The sequence below is a fragment of the Aegilops tauschii genome, chromosome 5, assembly GCF_002575655.3.
Source record: "Aegilops tauschii subsp. strangulata cultivar AL8/78 chromosome 5, Aet v6.0, whole genome shotgun sequence".
Taxonomy (NCBI): Eukaryota; Viridiplantae; Streptophyta; class Magnoliopsida; order Poales; family Poaceae; genus Aegilops; species Aegilops tauschii.
In genome coordinates, this window is record NC_053039.3 from 478,959,555 (window position 1) to 478,977,965 (window position 18,411).

An 18,411-nucleotide genomic window follows, 5' to 3' on the forward strand; every position below is an offset into this window, starting at 1 on the left:
GGCCATAAGCCTGGGGGGGCTGAGCTTGTGGGCCCCCTGGCCAGCCTCCGGTGCCCATCTTCTGCTATATGAAGGGTTTTGAGCTAGAAAAAATAGAGATAATACTTTTGGAATGAAGCGCCGCCGTCTCGAGGTGGAATCTGGGCAGAAGCAATCTAGGTCTCCGGCAGAGCGATTCCATCGGAGAAACTTCCCTTCGGGAGGGGAAAATTGAAGCCATCGTCATCACCAATCTTCACCAGAACCATCTCATCTTAAACCCTAGTTCATCTCTTGTATTCAATCTTTGTCTCAAAACCTCAGATTGGTACATGTGGGTTGCTAGTAGGTTGATTACTCCTTGTAGTTGACGCTAGTTGGTTTATTTGGTGGAAGATCGTATGTTCAAATCCTTAATGATATTCAATACCCCTCTGATCATGAACATGAACATGCTTTGTGGTTAGTTACTTTTGTTCCCGAGGACAAGGGAGAAGTCTTGTTATAAGTAATCATGTGAATTTGGTATTCGTTTGATATTTTGATGAGATGTATGTCGTCTTTCCTCTAGTGGTGTTATGTGAACGTCGACTACATGACACTTCACCATGATTTGGGCCTAGGGGAAGGCATTGAGAAGTAGCAAGTAGATGATGGGTTGCTAGAGTGACAGAAGCTTAAACCCTAGTTTATGTGTTGCTTCGTAAGGGGCTGATTTGGATCCACATGTTTAATGTTATGGTTAGATTTATCTTAATTCTTCTTTCGTATTTGCGGATGCTTGCGAGAGGGGTTAATCATAAGTGGGAGGCTTGTTGAAGTAAGGACAGCAAACAAGCACCGGTCCACCCACATACCAAATTATCAAAGTAGCGAACATGAATCATATGAGCATGATGAAAACTAACTTAATGATAATTCCCATGTGTCCTCGGAGCGCTTTGCTTTATATAAGAGTTCGTCTAGGCTTGTCCTTTGCTATAAAAAGGATTGGGCCACCCTGCTGCACCTTTGTTACACTTGTTACTTGTTACTCGTTACGAATTACCTTGCTACCAAACTATATATTATCGAAAATTTCAATGCTTGCAGAGAATACCTCGCTGAAAACCGCGTGTCATTTTCTTCTGCTCCTCGTCGGGTTTGACACTCTTACTTATCGAAAGGACTACAATTGATCCCCTATACTTGTGGGTCATCAATCACCCCTCCGTCCTCGCCCCAAAACATCGTCCACAGGGTTGTGCATAGCCCTTTGTTTTTGTTCTAGTAATATCGTTGATGCTGGAGGCGCGTGTTGGTGACCATTTTGTTGAATTATTATCAGATCATATTACTTGGGGAATCGTGTTTGTGACTGTTTTATTGGATATTGGCTTCTGTTAGTTTTCTTGTCGTGGCAATTTCAATATATTGTTTTTGTTGCAGTAATATTGTTGATGATGGAGGCGCGTGTTGTTGATTATTTTGTTGAATTATTATCAGATCATATTACTTCGTGAATCATGTTTGTGACTGTTTTATTGAATATTGGCATTTGTTAGTTTTCTTGTCGTGGCAACTTCAATATATGTAGACTTTATTATCTAGTAAGCATGTTGCATCATCGATCAAAATTGGTACAAGATAGTTAGGCAGTTCGGTCCAATTAAGGTACATTTCTTCTTGCATCACTAGCTAAATCACGGGATGCCACGTTTGCTTCTCTTAACCGTTTTGTTTGGAATGGATTATTATTTTCTTAGTTCTCTATCAACTTGTAGGGTTTAAAAAACCGTCGAGTTGTGGGCCGTCAGAACCCGTTTGGTCCCTTCTACTACAAAACAAGGGTTTGGCCTATTTTTTGAAACGAAAGAAGTGAAGAAACGACGGACAACAAAACCACAGTTTCTCCAAGTTACATTATCTGCATTACTAGTGGAGAAAACCGTTGAATTTTTTTCATATAGTGTCAACACTGATTTCCTAGTCACTCTTACTTCTCTTTCGAAGTGAATCACACTCAACTTCTACGTCAGGACTATATATCATTATTTCTTTCCTAAGTGCCATGGATTACTCCACTAATATGTATAACGAATTCCCCTACTTATTTCATGCCAGCTGTAGAACTCAGAAAGACACAAACACTTTTCAAAATGCATTCTTCTAGATGGCTCTATGGTGAATATACCAACGATCAAAAATGGTGTGCGGGAAAGAAATTGTAGGTTGCTCCAAATTCATCTTTCAATAGGAACTATGGCTAAGGAGAAGCATTAGCATTGGCAACCACAAACTCTATGAGGTATGCATATCAACCCTTTAGTTCATCGATCCGTATTACACGTCCGTGTTTGATTCATGATGCATGAGACGAGGTCACATTATCCCGCTACATGAAAATCATTTTTTGCCTTGTGCTCACGCATACGCCGAGCATTTTCTATTAGCCACACGACGTATAAGGCTATAAGTTGTGTGTCTAGTATGTGACTCATAGCAAAACCATTCGGCTCGGCATACATCCACGTACGCTGTGACACACCAAAAAGACACGGGGCCTATACAAAGGGCTCGGTGTACATAGCACTACGCTGAGGTCATCACGGAACACACGGCGTACAATTGTGCCACATTGTGATGGTGGCTTACGTAAGTCGTGCGACACCCTCGAATGTCGTGTGCCTTCAACAGCACACGCACGACGTAATTGCGGCCCCTTAGCCTTTGAGTGCAAGTGGTCGATGGTTGTTCACACGCAGTGGCGGACCTAGAAAGTGTTTGGAGTGGGGGCAAACTAATTGAGTGGGGGCATATTCTACAGAAATTCAAAGAATTTAAGCATATTTTACAGAAAACACAAGCAAATATTACTAAACTTTCAAATTTTCAGTGGGTGCCTGGCCCCCACTCACCATAACGTGGGTTCGCCCCTGTTCACACGTGGTTCCGGCGACGGGTGGTTGTTCGGATTCAGGTGATCATGTGGATTCAGCTGCATCCATTAATGGAGGCATAACACGTGGGTCGTCGTTCACCTACCTCGCGCAGCGCCCTCCCTCGCCTAAAAATTCATCCCCCAACCGCACGCGCTACTCCCCTCCCCTCTCCTTGACAGATCTAGTTGTCGCATGCAAGCGCCTGATCCACCACCAAAACCCGACATCAGCAACCTAGGGAAACCACCACGCACAGGCCGGCCGAGATGAGCAATCTTCTATTTATGCTTTTCCCTCCTAATAATTAAGTTTTGTATTATGTTAGTATGAATACTTTATATAGGCATTCAATAATGTTTACAAGGATTTGTACTTAAGATTTGCTTCATAGCTAGATAGATAGGTTTAATTTGATGTAGATAGATGCTAATGTTTACAATATTAATTGATAAAAAAAGTGGTATGGATATGAATTGGATCTTTTTTCATACTAATAAAGTTTTCTCACATGCTAGTATATAAATATTTTATATAAGCATACAATAATCTTCACAATGATTTCTCTACTTTAGGTTTGCATACAATTTAATTCTATATATTTTTACAGATGGACGTTAGTAAGGGATGGAACGGGCTCATAGAGGCATTAGCGTTTGGCGATGCTGATCTTGTTGGAAATATGCCCTAGAGGCAATAATATTGTATTATTATATTTTCACATTCATAATTAAGTGTTTATATTTCATGCTATAACTGCTATGATCCTGGAATATGTGATTCAGTGGAAAACTCATATGGACATGTGAAATGATAAACGGATAAAGTAAAGGTTCCTAGTCTCGCCTCTAAGACTAGCTCAAGTGTTATTAGTGATCACGTTTTGCAAATCTTAGGATATCGTTAAGTGTAACGATAGTCCTAAAACAACACTGAGATTATGACGTTGGAAGAACGATCATATTGAATCGACCCAAACTTGTTTGTTATGAATTGACATAATATCGCCTATAATCAATTGTAATAACACGAAGTATTAACGTGTGATTTTGCTCGTTAGACCATGAGAGTATCACGGTCTTCTTACCATACAGTGGGCTTTGGGGTTGCTCAAACGTCACCTGTAACACGGTGATCATAACAACAACTTACATGTTCATGAGAAAGTTTGACAAGTGACCGGGTAGCTCGAGAGTGGGATTTGATCCTCCGACGATGGAGAGGTATTATTAGGGCCCTCTCGGTGTGATGGCATCGATCATCGTCTAGCCAGACACTAGTGACTTCGTAACGGGATGCTGGAACAAAATAACGAGAAAGTAGAACAAAACTGGTAACAAGGATTTTGGTATAGTGAGCATGGTGATGACTCGGGAGGATACCGATGCATCTTGGGTTCACTTGAATATCATTCGTGTACTCACAGGGACCAATATGGACGTCCACGGTCCCGCTATCGGTCATTGGACAAACGATTTTGTCCATGTATGTGAGTTACCGAACCTACGGGGTCACAAGCTTAAGGCAATCACGATCTGTTGAGTGTTAGTAGGATGAGAGTCATGCAGATATATTTGTGGAATTATTTCATCAATATTCGGAATAGTTCCGAGAGGATCTGGAAGCGTTTCGGGGTCACATGAAGGGTTTCGGTGAGTATCGGGTAATACTGGGTATTACCGATAAATTATATATAGGTGGAGAAAGTTTCTGGAGATGTTTATATATATATATATATATATATATATATATATATATATATATATATATATATATATATATATATATATATATATATATATAATGGTCTTTAAATATTTAGGACATTTTATATTTAATTTAAATATCAACGGGCCTAAAAAGGCCAAGAGGTGGAAGGAAACTTGGGCCAAAAAGGCCCAAGTAGGAAAGTGCCTCCCTTCCCTAAGGAAGGGGACCGGCGCCCTAAGGAGGCTTTTCCTCCTTGGTGGCAACCATCCTCTTCCCCTCCAACCTATATATACTTGAGGTATTGGCCACAATTGTATATACACGTTTTAGAACCTCCTCTCGTTCTTCTAGTTCTAGTTCTACTTGGTCCTAGTTGACTAATTAGATCTATTCTAATCCTATTGTCCTCATAATTAAAAGGCCAATGTGGTTCTAATCTCCTCCCTCTAAGTCTCCGGTGATGATTAGCTCTGGACGGTGAAGCGCTGCCGGATCGTGAAGGTTGCACGCTTGCAACCAAGTAGAGAGGCCGTGTGAGAGGATCTAGAAGATGGGTCTAGAGAGGGAGGGTGATTAGACCCTTAACAAGCAAAAGTTGCAGTTTTTAAATTCTTCAAGCTAAGGTTGAGTTTAAGACAAGTTAAGGCACTCCCAATACATTTCAAGCAAGCATGACAAGAGTATATGCAGCGGAAAGAGTAAAGCATGCAACTTGCAAGAAAGTAAAGGGATGGGATTGGAGTTTGCAAACGCAATGGAGACACGGGGATTTTTGGCGTGGTTCTGATAGGTGGTGCTATCGTACGTCCACGTTGATGGAGACTTCAACCCACGAAGGGTAACGGCTGCGCGAGTCCATGGAGGGCTCCACCCACGAAGGGTCCATGAAGAAGCAACCTTGTCTATCCCACCATGGCCATCGCCCACGAAGGACTTGCCTCACTCGGCTAGATCTTCATGTAGTAGGCGATCTCCTTGCCCTTACAAACTTCTTGGTTCAACTCCACATCTTGACGAGGCTCCCAAGCGACACCTAACCAATCTAGGAGACACCACTCTCCAAAAGGTAATAGGTGGTGTGTTGATGATGAACTCCTTGCTCTTGTGCTTCAAATGATAGTCTCCCCAACACTGAACTCTCTCTCTCTCTGATTTAGCTATGGTGGAAAGATGATTTGAGTGGAAAGCAACTTGGGGAAGGCTAGAAATCAAGATTCTTGTGGTACGATTGGAATATCTTGATCTCAACACATGAGTAGGTTGTTCTCTCTCAGAAAATGTATGGTGGAAGTGTAGGAACGTTCTTATGGCTCTCTCACAAATGAAGAAGGGGGTGGATGGGTATATATCCAACCATTACACACATTTGACTCATCTCGGAGGGACCGAATGGTTAAACTCGGTGGCGCTGATTAGTTCAAAAATGTGAATGTTAGGAATCTTGGTGGGACCGACTAGAACAACTCAGTGGGACCGATGTGCTAGGGTTTAGGGCAAACCGCATCTCGGTGGCACCGATTGCATCAACTCGGTGAGACCGAAGTGAAGCAATAAGGCAACAGAGAGTTGGTCAAGCCATCTCGGTGAGACCGATTGCTATTTTGGTGAGACCGAAATAATTGCAACATGCAACAGAGAGTTGGCAAAGCCATCTTGGTGAGACCGAGATCCGTATCGGTGAGACTGAATTGTTAGGGTTTCTGGCTGTGGCTATGTCATATGAACTCGGTGGTTCAGGGTAGAAAGAATCGGTGGGGCCGAGTTGGGGTTTAGGGTTTTGACATATTTGGATGGAGAAAGTGGCTGAGGGTTTTGGAGCAATATCACTAAGCATTTGAGCAAGCAAGCCATTAAGCAACACCTCATCCCCTTTTAATAGTATTGGCTTTCCTATGGACTCAATGTGATCTTGGATCACTAAAATAAAGATGAAGAGTCTTGAGCTTTTGCCAATATTTGTCCTTAGCATTTTGAAGGGGTTCCACATCCTCTTGTCCTTGCCACGCCATTGTTGGACTTGTCTGAAATACACTAGTGAAACTATTAGTCCAACAAGAGATATGTTGGCATTAATTACCAAAATCACCCAGGGAGCAGTTGTGCTTTCATCCCGTCTTTGGTTCAAGGGATCGTTCATGGACGGTTCGAGGACTCCAAGTACGATCTACACCAACACGTTCTTCTTCCGCTGCAACTCGGTGATGATAACGATCGTGATCCCAAGCCTTTATGCATCTTCATATTTATCTTGGTTGATCGTAGGCGCGAATTCTTTTTGTTTTCTACTATGTTTCCCAACAGATCTATTGGCCAAGATGAAGGAGATAGCTTCCTGGTATGACTACAATAGAGGCATTAAAAGTGCACTACCCTGCCACTACTACCCTCGTCAGTAGCTAAGATGGGATGCAGCGAGCCCCTCCTTTCTGGTTATGGGCTCCGAAGAGGCGTGCCATTCCCCAAATCTAGAGTGGCAACTGAAATTCACCTACCCGGCACTCAGCTATAGGAGCGCCGACAGCTACCAAATCTCGGTACGGGCAATTGTGCCACATCGGGTCGGTACAGACGGCCCTCACCTTTTCCTTTGTCTATGCTGCGCCAATGGCAACCCTCCCTGGAGATGAGGGAAGAGCTAGGGTGGTATAAATAGAGGAGGGATGCAACCCAACAAGGGGGGCACTGTAACCAATCCATAGTAAACAAAGCAATATCATGCTAAGGTAGGAGTAGGGTATTACACCACAATGGTGGCCTAAATCTGGGTAGCTCCTGTGTAGCTTGCTTTCTGTCGCCCATCCCCAACGGTCGATGACTTAGGGAACCTAACGCGTTTAGTCCCTGGCCGAAGTCACAAATGGTTGCTACATATAACCCAATGTCAGGTTCTTAGACACCAACAACGTGTATTACTCGTTTGTCCCATTCATGTTTACGACCACTATTCATACAATTTTCGTTGTATCCATGTGCGGGTAGCCCCCCTTGTTCCCGGGGATATGGATGAACTTTGGTATATATGGGGGATGAAATGTTAAATAAGGATATGAGTTTCTCTATTGAATGTTTGGTTTAATATCCTTCACGAATGTTGTGAAGGGGCCCCACTCAATATTTCCGCCGTAAGGCAACGAGGCATATTATTGTTGTTGTAAAGGTTAAGATGTCTAGGTAATTCGAGGTGACAGTAAAATCCTCAATTCTGCGCCTTTGCAATTGATTAGGGAATAACATATAACACTTAGCGAGTCCGCATCCACGGAGAAACCCGATGCGGGGAAACTATGGTAGTGACGTGTGTGGTACAAAGTCTACCTTGAGTTGAACGTATTCTATACTCAGATCTGTCCAATCACAAACATCAGTGTGACTCAAGTGTCCAGCTATGACTATGCTACGACATATGTTGCGATAGGCACATACCAATGGGAATTCCGGATTACCGAGTTCCGACGCTTTACTTGTTCCACTGCGCTCATTTACGTTCTTTTGCGTTATTTACTTATAATCTGCACTCTACTAAAAATCATTATACTTCCGCCCTCACTTTGCTTTGCTTGCAGGCACATTTCTGTAAGTCCCTACAAGGGACGATAGTCCAATTCCTTTGCTCCTTGTGGGGTCAGTACTGTTGTTTATAAATGGCTACAACTAAATCTCGTGTACTTGCAAGCCATCGGTACCTATGAGATTTGGTCTTATTTTATTTGAAACTCATCAAGCAAAACAATGCCAGTATCTTCTGCGTTACCGATATTTGGGCAGCTGAAAATTTGGTGTATTAACCGCATCAGATAAATGTCCCAAGACAGCTGTATGATGATGAACAAAGGATTGGTATTCTAGCTGAATGCGGAGTTGGTTGTTCTCCAAAACGAACGATTCCACAAATGCAGAGTTGGACCAATAATAATTGGAAGACGCGGAAAATTCAGCATTACAAACAGAGAGAATGAAGCGCACGAGAGGCTCCTTCGATCATAGGATTTCTAGAACTAAGGAGCAGGGGGAACACATGATCTTTTCTCTTTCTTGGCAAACAAATCAGCGATATTAGAAATTTTCATATATTGTTATAACAACTTTAACATACAAGAAAAGCTTCCATCAGTTAACAACAACCATAAAAAGGAACAAAGCACAACTCGCAAAGGAAGACAAATTTTTACTCTTATTCGTAGTAGTATAACTCGAAGAGACATCTCACACAAAATACTTGTTTGGTTCATGCTTCCACTTCTCCATGTTTCAATTGTACGAGATACGGACTTGAACCTCGCCGAGCTCCGTGCGGATTGCCCGAACACGTTGGGCCATGTCAAGAGGGAACTCGACATCGCCCTCGAAGGTGATGGTAGCCCCCTCGTTGCTCGGACTTGTCACCTTCAAGCTCACCTTAATCGTAAGAAATGGCTGCGGATTGATGGGCACCGTAACATTGTACCGCTGCATCTGCCGCAGGTCCACACTGCCATCGCCGCCAGCGGAGGGGGTGAGCTGCACCTTCTCCTCCTCCGCATAGAAGAAGAGGAGCACACTGTCGTCCTCAAAGACCCGGTTATGCGCGGTGATCTGACCGTTCACGTCCATGGTGCGTGATGCATCATCGCCGCCACCAAAGAGGCGGATGCTGACCCGAACATTGATCTCCAGGCCTTCCCTCATCGTGACATATGACACGACGAGGTGGCGGCCATAACGTGTCGTGATGAGGCGGTCTTCGTGTGCTTGTCGTTCTCCATGTTACTTGGGCCAAACCATAGGTCGGCGGTGTCGCAAATGCCAGGCCTGTCTCGGTCGGGGATCTTGATTGTCATGACAGCGCTGCCGAATCCCGAGATGGTCTGGAATGGCCCCGTGAGCACCAGATTGTCCTCGGGGTCGAGGTTGTGAAGAGGCTCGCCTTCTCCTGGTGGTAGACGTACTGGCCGCCGTTCTCGTCGGCGACGATGATGTCGCCGACGAAGGGGAAGCAGTGTGGGTACACGGCCAGTAGCTCCACCGAGGGCCCGGGTCGGCAAAAACGTAGGGCTTTGAAAAAGTCGACCACGTCACCTTCACTGTAGGTTTTCTCACGAGGCGGCGGCGGCGGCTGCTTGATGTCGTCGTCCTCGGCGTCGCGGGCGGCCGCGTGGCACGTCGACTGCTCTTTGCCATCAATAGTGGCTGCCTGCTTGTTGCTAGCTTCATCGTCCTCGTCGGTGGGCGCAAGCAAAGGGAGATCTGTTGTGTGCTCTGTTCTTGCGTCAGGTTGACCAATATCGCAGGCTTCGCAGAGAATCGTCATCCGCCCTTGTGAAGAAGGATCACCGCAGATTGCGGCGGTTGTTGACGGACAGTCTAAACCCTAGAGGAGATGCGGCGGCTGGTTCATCACTTTCCCAGTAGTCTACGTGTTTGAGGCTCTTTTTTTTACAGGGTAACGGTCTACGTGTTTGAGTCTAGTTTCATAAAGGATCAATGTTGCCGTGTGATTATACATTACTGTAGAAAACAAGTTTAGGCTTCGGTTAGCAGTAGTACTTCCCTACGTCTATGTCTGGTCGTGTGGTTTCATATTCAGTCCGAATAGGTTTGGTCAAGGGTTTTTTTTTTTTTTTTTTTTTGCGAATAGGTTTGGTCAAGGTTAGCAATAGGGCTGGGTCGTGTGTATATATATGTACACACGAGATCATTGTATCGTGAAGAAGAAAAGTGAAAAGCAATAGAGTGTCAAAAATAAGGGCACAACAAGGGCTCTTGGCTACAAGTTATTTGCGTGTACGTGTTGGTTGTTTTTTATATGATCGATCCGTGGACGGAATGGAAAATGCTTGTTTTAAGCCGGATGATTCTCCTCTCGCGTAAACCTCCTCGTACGTGCGCCACGCGTCCCGTGGTGGCCCACCCACCGCCTCTCGTTCCCTTTCCTTATCTCTATCTCCAGCGGGGCCGTCTCACCGGTCCCACCTTATCGTCTCCCTCCGCCTTATCATCTCCCTCGGCCAGTTCCTTTCTTTTCCCCTTTTCTCGTTCAGCTCTAGAGGATAGGCACCACCGCTGCCTCCCGCCGTGGCTGCCACATCCCGCGTCCCGCCATGGCTACCACATGCTGCGTCGCTGATCCGCCGTCGTCGGCTGCGTTGCAATGGAGCGCACTGGTGGCTGCAACGAGCGCATCCGGCTGCAACTGAGCCCCGCCGCGGCTCCAATGGAGCGCGCCGGTGGCTGCAATGGTCGCTTCCGGCTGCAATGGAGCCCCGCCGTGGCTGCAATGGAGCCCGGTCTCGGCTGCAATGGAGTGCGGCTCGAGCTGCAATGGAGGTTCGCCGGAACGCCGCGCGCCGGTGGCTGCAATGGAGCGCGGCTGGAGCTGCAATGGAGCTCCGCCGCTGCTGCAATGGAGGGCAGCCGGGGCTGCAATGGAGCTCCGTCGCGGCTACAATGGAGAGCGGCCGGGGCTGCACGGAGATTCGTCGGGACGCCGATGGTGCTGCATGGAGCTTTTCTTCACGCCGCGGTGCTGCCATGGAGCTACAGTGGAGTTTCCACGGGCATCGTCGGTGTCGAGTTGAAACTTGTTTTTTCCATCGGCTCCGGTGCTGCCGCGTTGGAGATCTGCGGGCGGCTCTGGTGCTACTGCGTTGGAGCTCCGGCGGTGGCTCCAGTGCTATCATGTCGCCGGTGCAGGCGCCACGGTGAGGTGGGATTGACGGCGAGCAGCATCACTGCAGAGGAGGCGTGGTTGGATTGAGGGCGAGCGGTTGCGTGCGACTTTTGCGTTGACCCGATCTAACGGCGACGCGTCGGGCGATCTGACGGCTGACGAGGCGGCTTATGTTAGCTTATTATCATCCGGTTGATTTGTAGCACTGGCCGGAGGGAATTACAACACAGGATCGACATGCAGTGTTTTCTTGAAACTATATATGGAAACTAAATTCCACGGTATTTTGATTTAAATTCACTCGAAGGCCGACCTAGCTTAGTGGTAGAGCGCGTGGCTTTTAACCACGTGGCCGTGGTTTCATTCCCCACGGTCGGCGCTCATTTTGTGTTGTGCCGTACTTATTTTTTTCTGTGCAAAATAAAATGTACAGAGGGAGTACTTCAGAAAATTCAGAAAATAGAGTGTCCAACAAACACACCACATCTCACCTGGTGGCTTTCCCTTTTGTCCTTGCTGCATCTTAGCTTGTTTTTAATTTCCCTTTTATGTGTCTCTTACGACAAAATATGTACTGCCAGTCTGTCTAGAGTCCGAAGATGTGAAGGCTCTCAGCCTTGTTTTGGCCTCGTATGGATCTTGCATGATCCTTCTTTGCCTAAAAAAAACCACCACATAAAAACGGAGTAAATCAGCTGATCTCACATTTGCTCTAAAAATAGAATTTTTGCATTTACCAAAGCAATTTCTCATATTGGAAATCAGCTATCTCACAATTCTCGTCGCGTGTACATAACACGCTTTGCAAAGGAAATATAAATTAGCACGACGGGGAAGGAATTCGTCTCATGTACAATGTTGGTAGTTTTAATGCGCTTTTGTAAAGCCCTATTTGGTTGGTGTCTTCACCCCCCAACACATAAATATCAACGACAGTCCTGCGCAAGTCGGATAATGAGACATGATTAATGTTCCGAGTAATGCAGAGCTCGCTCTTCTTTAGACAAAAAATTCCACGATAAAGCAGCAATTAAGTTGGAAAGTTAAAATGATAGTACACTAACACAGCCACACAGGACAATGTGCCAGACAAGGAAGAAGATTTTTTCTTTACGGTAAAAATGGAAGAAAGACATTACAAGATAATGTGGCATGAAAGAAACATCGACACCTATCTTGTTCATCTTTACATGTTACTACTCCCTCCGTTTCACAATACATGTCTTTCATTTGTCAAAATATAGATGTATTTAGGCATGTTTTAGTATATAGGTACATTCATTTTTGAACAAATGAAAGTCAAGTATTTTAAAACGGAGGGAAAAGATTTTAATTGTTTATCGACATCTATTTTTCTACAAGGTCATCGTGCGGTGCGGCGGCACCGGATTATATATCATGTCTTTTTGAACTAGTATACTACTTCCTTCGATCCATATTATAGCATCGAAGGGAGTGGTGGGTCTGGAATAAAGGCATAATCTCCTGCTTTTTTCCAATGAGCCGACCTAGCTCAGTGGTAGAGCGCGTGGCTTTTAACCACGTGGCCGTGGGTTCGATCCCCACGGTCGGCGTTCATGTTTTTTGCGCTGCTAAACAAAATTAACTCTAAATCAAGATACACTAAAAAGGAAAAGAAAGAAAATGCAGCTGATCTCACAGTTTCTCTAAAAAAATAATTTTGACCGATGCATTTTATCATATTGGATTGGAAACCAGCTGATCTCACTATCCCCGTTGCACGCACGTAACAGAGACACAATGGGGAGGAATTCGTCTGCTGTACATCCTTTTTATTTTTGATTTTGAATATAATTCTTAATCCGCTCTGCAAAGTCCAATTTGATGCCTTCGTCCCATCAGATAAATGCCAACGCCAGGTGTGTCCAAGATTCATAACCAACCAATGATTGTGGTGCTCTAGGCAATGCAGTGCTCTCGCTGTCCTTCAGGAAATGAATAATCCCACAATAATACTAAGTTAGTACAAAGTTGAGTCATCTATTTTGAAACGGAGGAAGTAGTAGTTGCAAGCCGTTGAAAAGTTAGATGGTACTGCCAGAGGATTGTGTCAAACAAGGAACAAGACATCACAGGACAACGCGGCATGAAATCACCAGAGATCAACTGCTGTTTTCCTGACGCGGGAAAAAGATCGCCACCTATTTTGTTCATCTTTACATGTTACTAGTACAATTTACTATCTGTCGCTGTTTGTTTATCTCTCGTGTGAGGCAACATTACACAAGATCACCAAGATAAGCAGGTGGAAAACCTATGGCCTAGCAAAACTCATTTCGCCCTCGGGCAAAACATCCCTTCATGATGATGCCTGTATCTTCTGTGTTGCCGATGTTTCGGCAGTGTGCCCTCTTGGTTTCTTAGGAGACCATATGACTGAATTCTCGACACGATGAACCGATCTTCGCCAGCATCACCAGTTCTGCAGCTGCGAAGTCACGCTTTTCACCACGGGGTGGTACTGCGTGTGCAAGTACCTCTTTGCATTGTCTGAACCGGGTTGGACGAGCCAATCATCGTATAATCTTTTCGCGATCGGGTTATCGAAGGGGTTGGATATTGATACCTGGTTCACAAGGTCTAAAGTTAGTGGCAGCATATAATGACTGGCATCAAGTAAAAACGACCTTGTGGTGATGGCAGCAAGATTCTGTGGTAAGTGACAGTTATGAAGTACTCCCTCTGTAAACTAATATAAGACGATTTAGATCACTACTAACTAAAATAAGACGTTTTAGATCACTACTAACTAATATAAGACGTTAGTGATCTATAAAACGTCTTATATTAGTTCACAGAGGTAGTAGGAACCAACTCGAGTAATTGTTTTCCACTTAATTAAGGGGAATGTACAATGTCAGCAAACTGGAGCAGGATAATAGAACAAAATCAATGGCTAGTGAGTTCAGAAATTACGCACGGCTTCCCAAAACTACAATGAGAAGGTTTAATAGGCACTAAGAGTTCAACATCCTTTTCTCTTTTTCTTGGATGGTAAAAAGTACTGTGTCAGTAGCATGCTGGGCCCAAAATGGACACAACCTGCAGCTCAGCTGCAGAAGTATAGCAGAGAATTGGGGCATAAAACTTGAATGGGTCAGTAGGGATATAAAATTAAAATCGCGAACAGAAGCAAGGCCCTACAACCAACATGAAATGTAGTGAGCATGCTAGAACTTACATCTTGCATGTATACACCCTCTAGTTGTTGGATGAGATCCTTGGGAGATTGGCCTTTAGCAGGTTTTATTTGGCCTCCCCCATTCAGACAACCTGCACAGCGATAATCAGTGTATAGTAGAGGGTATCTAGATCCTAAAGCTCAGAAAGAAGTTATTGAAAGCGACCGTGCAGCAGTGTCATAAATGAAATACCTGAAGGGCAAGCCATAACTTCAATAAACTGGTATTCACATTTTCCCATCTTAACCTTCCGAACAATGTTCTGTAGGTTTCTGAACCCGTAACAAAGGGCAAACTTCAAAACAGGTCTGCCCTCCACCTGTTAGCATAAACATGTATACACAATGATGCGAAGGCCACAGCAAGAGTGGCTTTCGAGGCCAATTAGGGATGGATGGGGGCAATGAATTACCTCCAACGTAACTTCACGGAAATCTGAATTTCGCAAGACTTTGAAATCAAGTGGGCCTTCTATTTCCCTATTAAAGAGCACACGTGCTGCATAACGAAAGATGGCTTCCGCATAACCACCCGAGCCACCAGAAACCCCATATAGATGACCATCATCATCAACATTTGTTAATCTGTGTTGCAGTGAAAGTACACGTGAATTCTCAGAGGAGATGAAGCATAAATGTAACCATATAAAATTACTTTTATCTTTCTTTTTCTCGACAGTCAACTAAATCAAAGCTTCGCTAAATTCTAGATTTACTAGTTGAACAGAACATATAAATATATATTTCCGCATTGAATTTCGTCCGAATTTTATCCAGCGGGACGGAACATCATGCATACAAGGTGCTTACAATCTGTCCAAAGGAGATTCCTCCATTGTCTTGAAGTCGACAGATTTGGACTGCACAACCATGAAAGTGATATAAGCGTCTTGCAGTTTTTCAAAACATGCAAGCAACTGCAGGAAATAAATTAGTAACCTGTATCAAGTCCAACACTTCACCGGTTGTCAATACCGAGTCCACCTCTGTAACTTCCTTTTCTTCCACTGAGAAAACAAAGTCGCCCCGGACAGCTTCAAGTTTTTTATCATAACAGGGCATCACAGTAACATGATAAACATCATACGGCCTACACAATACATTCAAGTATGATTACAAACAAAAATATCACAAAATGATAGTTCATAATAAGCGTGGTTTTTATTTGAAATAGTCATCCAATTCAGCAAATGGAGATATTACATTGCAAAGACCAGGAAAAATCTAATGTCATAGACACTTGGTCACAAGAAAGCGTAAAAAATTGTAAGCCTCTCTCAAGATAATTTGGACTGGTCACCAGAAAATTGTATATCCCGGTTTGTCATGAAATATACTTGCATGATCTTATACTTCTACAAGATAAAACTTTGTGAAGTAAAAAAGGATTCCAATTTCGGACAAGAGGAAGTACTAATTTCTCATGCCTGATCAAAGATCTGAAAATAACATATTCAGATCTAGAACTAGGGAAAATCACTCACTTGAGACCAAGTTTTTCAACCATGTGATGCTTGATAGCTGCACCAATCACTTGTTGGGGACTCTTTACAGATGAGATGTAGGGCAAAATATATGAACCAAGGGTCTTTTCAGCATAGCATATCCAGCCTGTAAGGAGGAAGAGATTCACATATATTTATAGAAGATATATAAATAGCTAACTAACTAGTAAGGGAATATCAGTGGTATATAGGAAACTGCATAGTAGCAAAAGTGACACATATTTTGTGTAAATGTTTTTACCTGGACATGCAGATGAAAGCACAGGAAGACTGGTTCCAACTTCTTTGTCACTAGATAATTGACTCAGCTTATAGCGTGAAACAAATTCATTGCATGCTTCAATTAGGGCCAGATCTCGACTACTACTTGTGTCATACACTGCCTTCACGCCCATCGACTTGAACAGGGCAGTTAGTTTTCGGAAAACCTGAAGATAACAAAAATTACATTTTGCTTTTGTTATCATTATTTACAGAGCACTTGTCATTCAGCTAAAGCAGAAAGACATTAATTTACGGAAAACATTACAAAACACCGTTTATGGTGACAATTTTGATTATGTAGTGGTCAAGTGAAGCACAAACAAATACCTGTGACTGAGAAAGACCAAATAATGCAGCTAATGATGCTCTTGACTGGGGAGATACAGATACGATGACGGTTTTGCCAGAGTTGATGCGAGTAACGAAGTCATCCAAGCTTTGCTTCTCAAGCATAACTGTCTCTGCTGATGTTATGCAACCACTATGAGATCAAAGGAAGCCGTCAGCATTATTTACATTTGGGCAGGTCACTACTTTTACAGTTGAGGCGAGGGCAACAAAATTGGTAATAACCTGCAAGCCAAACAGTCCTTGAGAGAAATCTTGACCGATTCTTCTGGAGGTTTTGTACTCACCACAACTTGCTTTTTTTTAATCTGTAAAATGGAAATGTCAGGAATATATGGGAATTGCATGTGGAAGGGAAAAGGGTTAGGTGAGGTGCAAGAAAGATGAATTTATGAAGTTCTGTTTGTGCTAATGTGAAGTCAATTGATTAGTTTAGTTATGCAGAAATGCATCTATAACTTCGGCAGAGGTTTGACCAAGTTGTCAAACTTAGCAGGTAGATCGTTCCGGTCATTGAGGTACAATAGTACCCTTTCCTTACAGGACAGATTAATAAGTCAACACAAGTGTGGCGCCTGATACTAAGCTGAGCTCACAGGAAGTTGTAAATAAGAACGAAATCGTAAGCACCAGGACTTCATCAAGTGAAGCACCAGGATCAATGTCCAACATCACACATAGCATATTTGCCTAGCTGATGATTTGAAGAAGTGATGCTATTGAAGATTGTTACACAATGCCACAAGCTGGGAGAAACCAATGATCTTGTTGAGCACCAATGCACACTTTGTCTTCCATTCTGTTTGTGCCTAATAGCTCATGCTGAACTTTTAGCTTGGTTCAAACGAGCTTGCTGTGAATGAATGAATGAATGAAGTAAAATAAAATACCATGGCTCTTTGGTGTGGAACTCAAGACCTAATTATTCTAGTAGTTTCCATGGAAGGGTACCACTGACTGGCAAGGCTATGAATGAATACGGGCATGTTTGTATAACCCGACTCAATCCCCTTCAGGCTGGAGGGGATTAGAACTGGAATTCCAACTGAATCCGATGGGAATATATCCGAACAAGCCCTAAGCTCAATTCCGAAGATAACCAAACAGCAGGACAGAAAGCTCAATCCCGCTCATCGTTTCTCATCCTTTCTAGTAGTCTTATTATCATACCGCGGGGATTAATGGCGCATCACCATCCGAAAGCAAAAAGGAACTCAGACCGCGTGCTCTGCAGCCGCAGGCGGATGGCGCGGGGCGGGTACGAAGAGCAGGGCGGGGCAAAAGCTCCAGCCCCAGAGCCAAATACTAGGGCAAAGGCCAAAAAAAAGGGGGGAGAAGGGGCGGCAGGGCAGGGTACCGGGAGGCGGCTGGCGGCGGAGTTCTTGTTGAGGGAGACGACGCAGTCCTGCGAGGGGGCGATGAAGTCGTTGAGGTCCGACGCCTGCAGCGCCGGCGAGAACCTGCTGGAAGACATCCCCGGCCGGCGACGGGTTGCTTGGAGGAGGATTCCCTCTTGGCTTCCGCCTGTGGAATGAGGCCGAGCCGAGCGAGCAGTGGTCAATGGGCAATCCGTGCTCTTCTTCTTGGCCTCTGCGTGCTGCTTTGATGGACCGGGCCGCCGACTATACCCCCGTGGGCCTGGCCTTCACTGGTGGGCCCTCCTCGTTCCGCCTATTTGTACAGATTTGTTTCGAAATAATCAATAGTCAAGGTTTTTTTGTGTGCAAATAACGAGGCGTATCCTGCGGTGGAATCGGCAGCAAGAGCGGGGCGATCTGGGGCGGGGCGGGGCGAGCTGTGATGGCGCCGGTGGTGCTTGACGGCGGCGAGCTGTTATGT

The 18,411-nt window shown here is 44.4% G+C and overlaps 1 protein-coding gene and 2 non-coding genes across 3 annotated transcripts; 2 read left to right on the forward strand and 1 right to left on the reverse strand.

Annotated features, from left to right (window-relative positions):
• Positions 1-11,560: 11,560 nt before the first annotated feature.
• On the forward strand, positions 11,561-11,632 carry TRNAK-UUU (transfer RNA lysine (anticodon UUU)). The gene has a single exon. It is a non-coding gene; the product is annotated as a tRNA-Lys (tRNA).
• A 1,123-nt stretch (positions 11,633-12,755) lies between these two features.
• Positions 12,756-12,827, forward strand: TRNAK-UUU (transfer RNA lysine (anticodon UUU)). Its single transcript has one exon. It is a non-coding gene; the product is annotated as a tRNA-Lys (tRNA).
• A 534-nt stretch (positions 12,828-13,361) lies between these two features.
• Positions 13,362-18,158, reverse strand: LOC109755474 (protein NAR1). Its single transcript, XM_020314379.4, has 11 exons — positions 17,930-18,158; positions 16,798-16,880; positions 16,552-16,705; positions 16,202-16,388; positions 15,940-16,066; positions 15,395-15,545; positions 15,266-15,315; positions 14,869-15,040; positions 14,649-14,775; positions 14,456-14,547; positions 13,362-13,840 (listed from the first exon to the last, which is right to left on the reverse strand). The coding sequence occupies exons 1-11, from the start codon at positions 18,044-18,046 to the stop codon at positions 13,688-13,690; spliced, it is 1,413 nt and encodes a 470-aa protein (XP_020169968.1). The 5' UTR covers positions 18,047-18,158; the 3' UTR covers positions 13,362-13,687.
• Positions 18,159-18,411: the final 253 nt, after the last annotated feature.